Source organism: Lycorma delicatula, chromosome 12 (assembly GCF_047948215.1).
Source record: "Lycorma delicatula isolate Av1 chromosome 12, ASM4794821v1, whole genome shotgun sequence".
NCBI lineage: Eukaryota > Metazoa > Arthropoda > Insecta > Hemiptera > Fulgoridae > Lycorma > Lycorma delicatula.
In genome coordinates, this window is record NC_134466.1 from 2,269,893 (window position 1) to 2,284,690 (window position 14,798).

The window sequence follows — 14,798 nt, forward strand, 5'->3', positions numbered from 1 at the left end:
TTAAAAATATTACGATAAGGTTTATCGTTATTAAAACGTTTTATTAATCGTTCTTTTGTAAAATAATAATATGATTCGTTATTAAATTAAAAAAAATGAATAATACAAATTTTATTAAAAATGATTTTTTGGTTATTTCACTCACGAAATAACCTTTGCAGTTTAATTAAAATATGAATGGCCAAATAACCTAAAATTACAACCGAACATATAACTTGTTTCACTTTATTTTTTTCGATATTGTTTAGCCGCTATTTAGAAATACTTGGATAAATTATTAAGAGAATAATACAACAAATTTATTTATTTATTATTATTAAATTTATTAATTTACTTGTAAAAATCAATCGGCATTAACTGGAATCTAACATTTTTAATCTAATAAGTAATTGGAGTAATACAAACAAAGTCTAAAACAACTGCAAATTATTGTTTCATTAATATTAATATTAAAAAAATAAATAAAACTCGCCGTAATCAGTAATAAAGAATATCTCAATAAAAAGATGAAATTTGGATGACGTTACATGTTAGGTTAAGCAACAATGTTAACTGGAGGCAATAATTGCAGTACGTATTCAGTCGCCTATCTACCGATAATTCCCGCCAATAACTAACTACAAGACAAAACATCTCGGTGAATTTCTTTAGTTACACTCATAATGCTTCTCATCTTCCCCCACTGCGGAATGACGTCATCGATAGACTATTTTAAACAAGAACATTATAATGAAAAATTATTCCATCTAAAATTTGGTTCGCAAACTGTTTCATTCACCATCAAATTTTTTTTAATATTAGACCATCGGTTACACGTCCTCTAATATTAAATTGTTTTTAAAATTTACTATCGATCTCGCCCGACTTATAATTAGATAAAATATTAAAGAGAATAAATTTTCCCTTAATCTATAAATGGACATATACTACAACCGCCAACCATATACGAAGGGGTTATAACGAGATTTTTACTTATTATCTAATTATATATAATAATTATTTTATATACGTAATCAAGCTCAAGATATAGTACATGTAAATACGGACCCGCACGCGCGTGCACGTACAATTTTATTATTAAGTGTTACTATATTTTTTAAATATCAAATCAGGAATTAAAAAAAAAATATAGTATTAATCTTTTTTAGATGTAACATGACCTCCATGCTATTAAAGAGGTAGCTATTTTACCTGCTAGACTAAAAGTTCCAGATTCGATACCCGGTTAAAATCTAAGAAATATATAATAGTGCAGTCTCTAATGACTTTCAGTCATCTTCTCAAAAAAAAAAATAAAAAATAACAGAACTGCATCTTTTATGATGTAGATTATAGAAACCACGAACGTTACATAAGGAGGTAATGAATGATTAGTATTATTTCTAAATTTCAAAGTTATCGAATCTAGCCGACCTCCATATTTCACGGTTCAGCCCGTCTACAATATCCAAATCAAATGGGTGTGTAAGCGCGTACATACACCCGTAGATCTATTTATTAATTCACTTTATTATACATGTAAAGCCTAATTTTATTTTATTTAGATATTTAAAAATATATTTCGTCGTTTTTAATTAATACTTGACTCTCAATGAATAAAACAATTTAATCCAAAAATGTTGACTTTATTTAATTGTGTTATAAGATAAACTCAATCCTGCTATTGCGTAAGAGATTTATAAAAGCACTAGACTCTGTGTTGACCTTGAACGTTCACGGTCGGTGGAGTGAGGAATGTTTACTAAACAACGACCGCCGGCTAGACAGCGCAGCAAAGAACTGTTCTTTATCTTCACTCACGCATTATTAAAACAAATATCAAATATTATTTATCTATTTTAAATAATTTATTAATTTTAATTAGCAGACCCGGCAATACTTCACTACGCTAGATTTCAGTATAGATTTCATATATATATACTGATTATATACTGAAATATATAATATAATCAGTGTATATATATATATATACAATATATACAATAACAATATATAATAACACAATTGAAAGTTAGAGAAGCATTAACAAAATGATCATTACGGAACTTCACAAAATTTAACCTTTCCTTTTTACCCTTTCTTCCTTTAAATTTTCCCTTCCCCCTTCCCAATTTTGATTTTCCCTTTTCCTTTTCACCGTTTTTCTTTCCTCCCCTCCCTTTTTTCTTCCTTTTTTATCTCCTTCCCACTTCCTTTTTCCCCTTTCCCGTTTTCTCCTTCTTCACTTTTTCGATTTTTTACTTTTCCGATTTTTCCCTGTATCGTATCATCTTTATCTTTTCACCTTGTACTGTTAACTCCGAATCTAAATTGTTCTTTAACATCGTAAACCGCTAGTTCTATGTAAAAATTAAAAAGTAACGGGGATATGGAACACCCTTGTCGGACTCCCTTTCTTATTACGGCTTCTTTCTTATGCTCTTCAATTATTACTGTTGCTGTTTGGTTCCTGTACATGTTAGCAATTGTTCTAAAAAATTATTAATTATACATTTAAAAAATACATTTTTAAATATATTATATTGATAATAGTTTAAAAGTATTTTAATATAAAAACTATTAACTCGAACGTTAAAACTAATTAATGCAGATTAATAAGGAAATATTAGTAAAAAAAATCTAACAGTATAAAATAAAAATGTGGCTTCTGAACTACGATATAGTGGGAAAAAAATTAAAATTTTGGTAACTTTGTAGTAGTGGTGATTGTATAGAGAATGGAAAAATATAACGTAACTGCTGAAGTGTTCCCCTCGTACATCCGCTGGTTCGTCAAAACAACTTGGCAACAGTGTCAAAATTTGAATGCGTTTTAGCAACAGTGTCAAAGTACGTGTTACGTCGATGAAAAATTATACCACGTTATAATATTATTAGCTGCTTCCAATGTAGTGAAAATAAACAAAACTGACAGTAATATTTTCTTTCGGACAACTTATTAATCTAATATAAGTATTATTAACGTTGTCAAATCTAACAGTAAATAATATTTTTACCGTTATCTAATATTAAGTAAATAATATTTCTTTCTTTGCGATCTGTAGTGGCGTTTTTTAAAACAGTATCAAATTTCGTTTATATGATTATTAGTAATTAGCGTATTCAGTATATATTATAAAAGAATTTCGGCGTGTAAGCTAGGTAAGTTCTTTCAGTAATAATATTTTATATTAAGAAGTAGTACACAATTAAATAATGTGATTTGCATTTATGTTAATATTAATTACACGGTTAGGAATAGGTTAGCAATAATTAACGGATTTAATGAATTAAACGTTTTATCATTTGCACTCTTTATAGGCTTTAAAATATTATTATTGTTAGTTTAGCCGATTATATTTTAATTAAATAAAATAAAATTTATATAGATTACTTTATAAAAATATACATTAAAGCAAAATAATTTTCTTTCAAGTATCGAAACACTAGAGAGGGATTGGTGGGTGATTCATTTGTAGATTTGAATTTCTGAATATTTTATAGTAATATTCTTTACAGTATTAAGTTAATATTTTATAGGAGGTGAGCTTGAAAAGACGTTCTTAGGTAAGAATAAGTTTTCAAATATGTCTTCTATCCATAACCTGAGTATAAATTCCCTCGTTTGCAAATATTATTATGTATAATAATGTTTAATCTGTTTTTTCATTGCATGTCAGTTATTTTTTTTTTTTTTTTAATTTAAACTGAACATTTTCATTTTTCCATATATATATGCAGCGATTTTTTCATGTCTTCCTCTTCATATTCATCTAAATGCAGTTTATTTTAAATTTATCACATGACAGAATATATTCTACAAATATTCACTTAACTTCTCTTACAATCCTCACTCAAGTAAGAATAGTATGTATTTCCATTTCCTCATAAAACTTCAGGTAAAGCTATTTGCTTTTTAGCATCTTAATTTTGATTTTTTGGATAAGGATGTTTTATTGTAACTGTTTCTTTAAAATGATAAGCCGCTTCCATTTTATTTTTTTTTGGCTTTTATTCCTTCTTTTTTAAAAATGTTTACATAGTCTTATAAAATTATCATACTTTTTGTATGAATGGTTTTTTGACATTGTGTCAAGAAATCACTAGAACAATTTTCCTTTTAACTAATAACTTTCAAAATGCTATTGTAAGTGGTAATTTTAATTGCATGTCGGCAAAAGTCACTAGACAACAGAGCCATAATTTAGTACTACAATATATAAAATGCACAACCAAAAAATTTTCCCGAGTTAATATTTCTAAAATTTGTAGAGAATCTTTTAATTAAATTTACAATTTTTAGTGTCTTACAGTATAATCTGTGTATTCACTGAAGGATAACTTGCTATCAAAACATACAGCTAAGTTTTTAATAGAAGATAGCTTTTGTATTATTCAGTTACACAGTTATATCAACATTTGCAAACCTTCCAAATTGAGTATGAAATCAATTTTTTTAAGTTGGAAGAAATTATATATAAGTTCATTTTTATACAAAGTTCAAGTCAACTGGAAGTAATTGAATATCAGCTAGATTTATAATTTTTTTTTTTTTTTTTGTCTTCAGTCATTTGACTGGTTTGATGTAGCTCTCCAAGATTCCCTATCTAGTGCTAGTCGTTTCATTTCAGTATACCCTCTACATACTCCAAACGTGGCCTGCCTACACAATTTTTCCCTTCTACCTGTCCTTCCAATATTAAAGCGACTATTCCAGGATGCCTTAGTATGTGGCCTATAAGTCTGTCTCTTCTTTTAACTATATTTTTCCAAATGCTTCTTTCTTCATCTATTTGCCGCAATACCTCTTCATTTGTAACTTTATCCACCCATCTGAGTTTTAACATTCTCCTATAGCACCGCATTTTAAAACCTTCTAATCTTTTCTTCTCAGATACTCCGATTGTCCAAGTTTCACTTCCATATAAAGCGACACTCCAAACATACACTTTCAAAAATCTTTTCCTGACATTTAAATTAATTTTTGATGTAAACAAATTATATTTCTTACTGAAGGCTCGTTTAGCTTGTGCTATTCGGCATTTTATATCGCTCCTGCTTCGTCCATCTTTAGTAATTTTACTTCCCAAATAACAAAATTCTTCTACCTCCATAATCTTTTCTCCTCCTATTTTCACATTCAATGATTGAAGAGCTTAGTTAAAAACTGTATAAAAAAGGCAGAGCATTTCTTCACTAAAAGAGGATGAATATATTCTGGGCCTGTCAAAGAATTATTAGATCCAATGGCCCCTTTCAACATCATTCTCAGTTAATGTTTATCCGCAGCAGTTATTACAGTTAAATGTAATTTTAGTTGAGGAAAAATCATTGTTAGTATTCACTCCCAAATTTTTTAGCAAAAACGTTGTACAATACCAGTGCCCTTATTAGCATACTCATTTCAAAAAGCATACAAGGTAGATAAGATCTATTGTTGTCATTATTATTAGCAAATTTAAAAAAATCTTTGGAATCATCAGATAAAGATTCCTAAACTTTAAAAATATAAATTTTCTATGTTTGAAGGTAGATTAAGCAATAGTTTCTTAATAATTATAATTAAGATTTAGCCCAAAACTAGTATTATTTAAGCATACAGTGTTTCTTACGAGACAACCTATCTTTAGTTTCAATGATTATTTTTTTGGGGGAAAACACATCATTGTAATCATTGAAACAATTTGAATTAGTTGACGATATTTTGAAAATAAAGTATTTAATATTAAGCTTTTAATTGAGTTTGGAAAGGTTTGAAAAGATCATTCAAAAAGTACAGCCGCAACTAGTAGTTGAGCATGTATCCTGTTTGTTGCTATTATGACCAGCGACATGCAGGCATGGTTAATATTGTTTTTTACACAGTTTTATCAGATACTTTATACTTTGTTATTATTACGAAATATAATTTTTGCATTATTATTATTATTATACTGTTGGTGTTGTTATTTTCATTTATTTTTACAACTGTTCACAATATTTCTATCAAAGACTTATCTGTATAAAAAGAACAACAGATTACATAAAGGTATTAAAAAATCATATCAGTTAACATTATACAATTTATTTTAACTATGAAACTTAAAAAGTGTAAAAGCAGTTGCAAGCAACCACTTTTTCTGGAAACCACTACTGGATTTCAGCTTTCCTCCAGTTGTTGGTAGTAACTTTATTTACCGCAAACGGGTGATAAGTTGCGTTTCCATTCTTATTACACTTCCTTTTGTAAACCAATATTTAAAACTGTCCCTATTCATTTCTGAATGATAATCTGAAGAACAGGCTTTCAATTTACTGCTGTAAATCTTTTTACGTTGTTTAATGAATTCTGTTTTAGCTGAACCTGCATGACATACTATTAAACGACTGCCTTTCTGATGAGCATTTTAGTTTTTAATATGTCATTTTTCTTTGAATCTTGCCATATGTATTTATGATAATGATTTTCATTAACCCATGTCTTATCTATGTAAAATATATGTTGATCATCACATGGCACTTTTAATTTGTGAAATATATTTAAAATTCAATTCTTTTTAATGCAATATCTGGTTTTTCCATCAAGAAATGTTGACCATCTTCAGTTTTTTTTTTTATAACAAAAACCAATTTTTTTCACAATACGACGTACGGTCGTAGACGATAGATTTACATCCAGTTTTCCCGTACTTCCTCTTTGAACTTCTTAATGGTAGGGATTTCATTCTGAACGGTAGGGGTAGTACTGATATAAGATTGTGCACAATGCACGACTGTTGAAATATTCCAGTAACAGATTTGCATTCCGTGTCCTATTTTTCCCTGGCATTTCAAACTGAATGCAACTGTCATTACTATAGCACTCCTACGTATCCTTTGTAGTGAAGGTACCTTCATCTAATGTTCATGTTTCGGTGATGGGTTCATGAACTTTATCAAAGTAAATTGCACTACGGAATTCAAAGTCGTATAGCTTTTGAAAAAATGTTTATTTATTGCAGATTACATTTCTCAAACCACTCTTAATTGTACAGCCTTGTTGACCGGTAAACAAAGGTGTTTCCATCTCATTCATATTACACTTAAGATAGTTACAGAGAAATTACAAAAAAATCTTTAACTTATAACTCGATTAAAAATTGCAAATGAACTTACTATTCTAAACTGTCTTTGACATAGGGCGATACTGTTAAATAAACTTGATAAGAAACCAGCACGAACTGAACATATCAAAATAAAATATTCGTATGATTTATTAGATATCATAGCTAAGGGCTTAATGAACCCATCAGACTGAAGACTGGCATTGCAATTGATTTTTACTAATATACAATGACATAATATCAATATTGAGACTGAACTGCCTACTGAGAATGCTTCTTCAGCCCTTCACATATTTCCAATTTCCGCAATTTTAAATCTATTATTATGATCCTCACTATAAAACAGGAATGTTTATTAATTCAACTCAACAAATAAAAATTCTACAAAATTAATGCCTGTTATTAATGGAAATTTATTTTTTTTACACCTAATGTTAACCGAAATGTGATGTTTTTACCTGAAAACAACCTGTATGCTTAAATAGTAGTAGTTTTGGGCTAAATCTTAATTACAATTATTGAGAAACAATCGTTTTAATCTGATTTTAAAAGTAGAAGCTTTTTATGTATCGGTTTGGATTTTATAGCAATTTAAAGTTCATGTTTTCAAAAAAAAAAAAGTGCAAGAAATTCACTTTTCATGCCCCTAATTTTCAAACAAATGACTGTAACTAAAATCGGCTGAATCCAGTTAGTGCAAAAATAATTGGAGTTTCTGTTACCTTCATTTTTATTGTGTGATATTTTTTTTTTAACTAAGATGCAATAGTTTAAACACAAGCGCCATCTTTCATAGTGACCACTGTAATACATAGCTGCAACTCTTCAGCAAAGATTTCTATATCATGATCAATATAAAATTCCGGTGAGGAACGATATGTTTCATACGCTATAAAATTCCATTTCCATATTCAACACACAAGCTTGAATCTTATGTGACAACATAAAAAATAAATAGATATTTAGGGTCAAACTATCATTCATTAAATGTTGAATCTTACAAAATTTATATTTTTATATTCTGGTATGTATTCATTAGATATAAGATTAGAATTTAAAATCTTAGGTAACATTATCTCTAAAGGTAAATTATATTTGTCACAGAAATTTCACCGTAAAAACAATATTAACACTAATGTTTGTAAGATTAAAAAACCGAATCGGTAGAATTACTGCAACGGTTGAAAAAATTATTTAATTGTAAAAGATTACAATATGTAGAAACAATCTGTAAGGTGAGTGCATTTTTAACGTTTGAATTTGGATGATTAAATTTGGCCTAACAAACATTTTTAGGTTTTGTCATACAAAGCCTGGCCTATTAAAGTGTCCAAATAATAATAATAATAATAATTTGACTGTGGTTACATAGTTAATGTGCATGTGTGTGTGTGTGTGGGTGGGGAGTGAATTAGAGGTATAGATTATTTTTATTTTATAAATTAGGAGAATTAAGGAGAGGCTGCGAGTTCGGTGGAGTTCTGCAAACCAGTCCAGCAAAGAGAGTCACAGGTGTGTCTGCGAAGATGAGAGTGCAAGACATCAGTCCAGCAAGGAGAGTCTTGAATCCAGTTCGATAAGACTAAGATGATGCCACGAGTAATTCCAGTAAACAAGAAATATTATCGGTGAGTTACAGTAAAGCTATAAGTGTATAAGTGGAAGAAATATTGCGATAAACTTTAGGATAGATAGCAAGGGTATTTGCACGTGAAATTTATAAGATTGTTTGTTAATATAAGACAAAAAGGGTTAAGACTAGCAGTTTTTTTTTTTAATGGGTTGAATTCTACTTTTGTTTTTTCTACCTGGAATAAATTCCGAATGATTTTTTGAACTCGTCTTGTGTATATATAATCTGTATTTACTATTGACGCTTATAACTATTTGATGTGTAATATTTTGATTGTTATTCTTTGTTGATTACATTATGTATTTTGATTTGTTGTTATTGACATGTTCTATTATCGTTTACTACTATTATCCTGATTATTATTGTGGTTGTAATTACTATATTAATATTTGTGTTCATTAATTGTTTTATTATTGTCACCTTTTATTATTAATTTGTCTGGTTATAATTATGAACATTTTAAACCAGTAAGTTGTAATTATATAAACATTCTAAATTGTCAACCTCTCAATATTCTGATCGAGCCACGAAACATGTGACATATACTAAGAATAAAAATGTACAACAATATAAATATTATTTACATCATCTTCATATTCTTGTATCTTCTTCACATTACTAAATCTAGAATTTTGAATCTTAATGATGAGTACGGGCAATCATTTGTTATAGTATTATTACGTTTAATTATTTTTATTCTTTTTCTAAGATAATAAATTTTAATTTTAATTGATCTCAGTCTTTAAAAATATTTTTTTTGTTTATAAGAATTGATGAATTTTAGTAATTTTCTCTCTGAATTGAAGAGGATTGTACTTGCCACCGCTTTTCTTTTGTAAAACAGAGCATTGAACATAGTGATATTTAAAAGTTGGCAGAACTGCTTTTATATCAATCATTATTGTCTTTTCTTTCGAGTGGTTGTGTGCTCAGCATTTGATCCATCCTATCAACTCTGTCCATAAATATATAATCATTGACAATGTTTGGAAGCATTACCTTCTTTCCTTTCCTTACTACTTCTATGCATTCTAATTTGTGTTTAGTTGTCTAACACAAGACATCTCATTTATCTTGCCGCTTCACCAACATCATTTATGTCACACTGATTCAATTTAATTATTTAATTTTAAAGTAGATTTATATTGTTTTTGAAGCTTATTGAACTTGGTAATTGCGATAAAAGCATTTATGTTTTGCTTTTTGTTACAGCAAGTAGATTTACTACAACTGGAAGAGGAATTGCTTGATATTAGTAATGGTGACATCGAAAAAGATCCTTTAGCAATTGAAGAGACCAATTTAGTTGAAAATGAAGTGGTAAGGGTATTAGATTTTTCATAAAGTGAAAACACCAATTATCCAAATGAATCTTTGCTAGGCCAAATATGGATAATTGAAAAGGATAATTTAAAAAAGGTTTATCATATATACTGTACATATCATTCTAATGTTAAATGGGTAAGACACTTAAGTAAAAAAATTAAAGATAAAAAGTAAATGTATTTCAGTAAAATTAAGCAGAAATTTGGAACGTATGTACAATAAAAGAAAAAGGAGGTTATATAACTATAAAGTTATGGTACAAAAAATACATTATGTAGAAATTTGCTTATATAATTAGTTTTACAGAGGTCGGTGTAAAAAGCTACCACATTTATTATTCAATAGCTATCAGTTCCATCATATTTCTGTTTGCAGTCATGTATGCCATTCTCGGAGGGAACCTTTTTAAAATTATTTTGAAAGGGTTGGAACTCACCCTTCCCACCATACCTATTCCAATTCAAAAATCTTAAATGGCAATAGTAGCATTTAATTACATTAATCGACAAACTGAAAAAAATAATGAATTATGGTGAAAAGAAAATTAAAATCCACCCTCCTCTTCACTCAGTAGGTGTGAAAACCATTTAGGTTGTACTTTATTAAAATCCAGTCCAACAAACTAACTATAAAGTTATTGATATTACTTCTTAAACCATTTGAAATAATCATAATCTGTAGATTAAAACTTTGAAAATTATTTTTCAAATTACCAACACAAAATTTTGCTCTTAAGTTTTCTCAAAATTTTTAGGAGTTGAAAACTTATTTTTTTAAAATGAGACAATGTAGGTTGTGATACCTCATTGGAAGCCCCTTTGCATGACAAGTAATTTTGTACAAATAAAATAAAAATTGGTTCGCTGGTATTTATGTTATGATTAAAAATGTGGTTTTTTTATGTTATGTTGAGATACAGTGTTACTGACCCAAAGCATTAGGTCTGAAGTCATCCATTCTTGTTAAAAATATGGGTTTTAGGTTTCTCCATTATTGATAAAACGTACCGGTAAACACAGCATTAAAACAAAAGTTAAACATACAAAAACCAATAATAAGGTACCCTATCTTTGCTAGTAACATGCTAAACAATCTATTACCAGATAAACTTAATAAATAATTAAAAACTAATTCATAAATGAATAATAGTTAATAAAAAAATAATGTTTTAATTATTGTTTACTTAATTTTATATATATATATCAGCCTACAGCAATTTTTTGTCTTGAATTGTACAAATCTCAAACTTTTCTTTGTTACAACTTGTAATAAAATCCCAAACAAAAAATTCCAAAAAAACTGATATGTGGGAGATCTAGTTGGCTATGCAATTGGACCTCTCATCTGATCCAACATCCAGGGAAGCGTTGTTCAGAAACATGGTAACATCTCAATAAAAGTGTGGTGAAACACTATCTTGTTGAAAACTGTATCCTGCAGGAATCTGAGGAACAGCAAAGTTTTTAATCAGTCGAGGTACGTTTGCCTTGTAACAGTGGGCTCCATGAAAAAACAGACTGATGGTGCCATTTTTATTCCGTCATAATCAGACATTGATTTTTGATTTGTCTCTTTCATTTGCGATTGTAATTATTAGTTATTTTTTATTTTACAGGTTACTATCGATAAAGGAAACATCAAGGGAAGTACCAACATATCCAATGAATGTGAGTGTGCATATGGTAATGTAACGACAGAAGAAAATTTAGTGGAGAATTTAAGTAGTGAAAACATGTTATTTTTCCAGAATGGAAAGAAATTGGTTTGTGAATATTGCGATGAAAGATTTAGATGTAAATGTTATTTAAAGAGACACATACACTTTCATTGTAAAAAAAATAATAGTAATTTTTGTCAAAAGTCTCTTATTCATGATAACAATTTAAAAACCCACCTTATGCATAATGAAGAGAAAAATTATATTTGTAACTTTTGTCAGAAATCTTTTAATCGGAGTTCTGCTTTAAAATTACATTTAATTATTCATACCAAGGAAAACAATTATATTTGTCATGTTTGTCAGAAAACTTATAGTCAAAGATATTCTTTAAAAGAACATTTAAATACTCATACCAGGGAAGAAAGTTATATTTGCAACTTTTTTCAAAAGTCATTTAATCATAAAAACAGTTTAAGGACATGTATTAGTAGAACTAATGCAAAAGAGAAAAATTGTTTGTAACTTCTTCCAAAAAGTTTTTAATTGTCTTTCTTATTTAAAGGTACATATTAATTTGCACACCAAGGAGAAAAATTGTTTGTAATGTTTGTCAAACATCTTTAATGAGAGTTATACTTTAAAAAGAAATCTCAATAATATCCATATTAGAGAACCATTACGACCATTAAAAATCTTATGTTAAGAAATTTGATTAAGGAGAAAAAACGAAAAGCATTCTTTCAAGAGTACATAATTTATAAAACAAGTACAACAAAATTTATTTAATATTTATAATTTAACATTATATTTTTCTTATTTTTTACCACCCAGGACATCCTGATTAAAGGCCTAGACACTAGAACTCTCACCACAGAGGCCAGCCTTTGCTATAAACTACTTACAGAGAGAAAAAAAAGTAGATTTATATATTACTCTAGTTTATAATATGCAGATGATGACGTTTATGAACATTTTAAGCTCAGAACCATGCCAATCAGATAATTTGTGATACTGACAAATTCATAAAGGTGGTAGACACACAATGTGTGTGTCTAGACCACTTTTATGAATTTTTTAGTATTAAAAACAATACTAAAATTACATTTTAATATCAAATATTAAAAGCAAATAAGAAGTATATTTCTGATACCTATGCCTTTTATCAATGTTGACCTTAAAATCTGTATTAGTTTTTAATTTTTTACCAATATACTTGTAAAAAAATGACTGCTTCTTTCGTATATCAACTTCTTTAAAAATTTATTTTATTGTTATATCCTGGTTGTGAATAATTTTCCTTTTTTTCTTTCACATTAACAAACACGATTAAAAATGTTTGATAACCTTGAAAATAAACAAAAATAACATTTTCAAATGTCTCAAATCACAATAGCTATATAACATTCTCAAACGTATTCTGTTTACAGTAGAAAAGATTTTAGAATGGATAGGAGCTGCAAACCTAAACAATAGAGAGCAGAGACTTGATGCCAGGTCGCTCACCGTGCTCTGAAATTCTATCTGCATCTCTACTACTTTTAAGTTATAACTTTGCAAATATGAATTGATACTTGAAAATTTATCAAAATATTTTTGAGAGTATGTACTGTCAGAAGACATTTTTAAAAATGTTTTTGAAGTGTAAAAGATTTCAGAATGATGTAATTTGATTTTATAATCTGTGTGAAAACTTTAACGTTCAGTTAAATATTAGTATTATCAATTAATTTACGGGTGTACTTTCTATGTTATTTTTTTTAAATTTAATAAACAGTGTTCCACAGAAAACAGGTTGATTTTTATTTAAAACGTACACTATTCTTTTTGTAAAAACTAATTGTGATTTTATTTTAGTGTGATCAGATGAAAATTTATTGTTTATTTTGTACTAGTTATGATGAATAAAACCAAATTAGAGCTCCCCACTTTGTCCAACCTACATGGTGGGAGTGGTAGATATGTGTCTACATTCAGATTTTAAGTTTGAATCGTGGTTTTGAATCTTTTAACACATTAAATAAATAAAATATGATTTATCACTATCTTTTTGTGTTTTAAAAAGTTTTTTTAACAATGTGTTTTAAAAATGATGTGAAATCTTATCCTTTTCATTTAAAATTTTTAGTGTGTCAACCGTGGGGATTTGAGTGTGGCGGCCTCATATAAAAAAATAGATATTTTTAAGGTTGTATCATTTTTCTATGTTTAATGGTCAAATTAAAGTATGTGTTTATACAGTGCCTATACTTCTTATTCTTTTATATGTCATTATTGTAATCTTGCTTTATTTTCTTGTTTACGGAAAGTGTTAAAGATAATTTGTATCAGCATTTTTTTTTTATGTTTTGACTCATTTTCTTTCTTTTCTCCAGTACATTTCTTTCCAAAACCATTTATTTTTCTATTTCTTAACTCATAATTTAAAATTAATTTTCTAAGGACATCCTGATTTCTCCTACATGCAAGAAAAACCAGGAAATACAAATTTAGTTAGGAAATTTTTGAAAAAAATTTTAAAAATTGCATTTTTATTACCAAATTAAATAGTTATTAAATCAGTATTTTTTAAGTAATGCCAAATTATATTTGATATACTTTCCCTTTATATATTTGATATACATGTCCTGTTCTCATTTACATTACTTAATTATTCTTTTATAATAAAGTGAGGAATATTCCAAATTGCAGTTAATTTTTTCACTGGTGAAATTTTAAAAATAGTTTGCCATTGAAAAATTAAAAGTTGTTAACTGTTCTTGGAATTTATTTCAAACTACCGTGATTTTTTTGTTGTATTCTAGATAATAATTACTTTTAAATGGTGTATAAAAAGACTTTAATGACAAGCGGTTAAATATAAACTTACACTCAGAATTCAGTCAGTCGAGAAGAGGTTCCTACCTCTTCTTATGCTATCATCATACTTTTTGTTATTTGTGTAAAATAATTTTGCACCGAGGAATATGGATCTAAAGGAAATGATTTCACATAGTTTACTTTGTGAAGTTTGCCGCTTTTCTTGACTAAGATAGCAACCATTGAAAAATCTTTTTTTCTGCCAGCAGTACCTCAACTCAGAAGATTAGAATAGAACTGTGATCTACAGTTTTGAGAACAG

General features: G+C 28.1%; 1 protein-coding gene across 1 annotated transcript; it reads left to right on the forward strand.

Annotated features, from left to right (window-relative positions):
* The first annotated feature begins 8,653 nt into the window (after positions 1 to 8,653).
* Positions 8,654 to 14,012, forward strand: LOC142333400 (uncharacterized). The gene is made up of 3 exons (XM_075380454.1): positions 8,654 to 8,689; positions 9,907 to 10,014; positions 11,636 to 14,012. The coding sequence occupies exon 3, from the start codon at positions 11,753 to 11,755 to the stop codon at positions 12,200 to 12,202; it is 450 nt and encodes a 149-aa protein (XP_075236569.1). The 5' UTR covers positions 8,654 to 8,689; positions 9,907 to 10,014; positions 11,636 to 11,752; the 3' UTR covers positions 12,203 to 14,012.
* The last annotated feature ends 786 nt before the right edge of the window (positions 14,013 to 14,798 follow it).

Coding starts and splice junctions, on each gene's coding strand:
- LOC142333400 (XM_075380454.1), top strand. CDS start 11,753: ATGTTATTTTTCCAGAATGGAAAGAAATTGGTTTGTGAATATTGCGAT.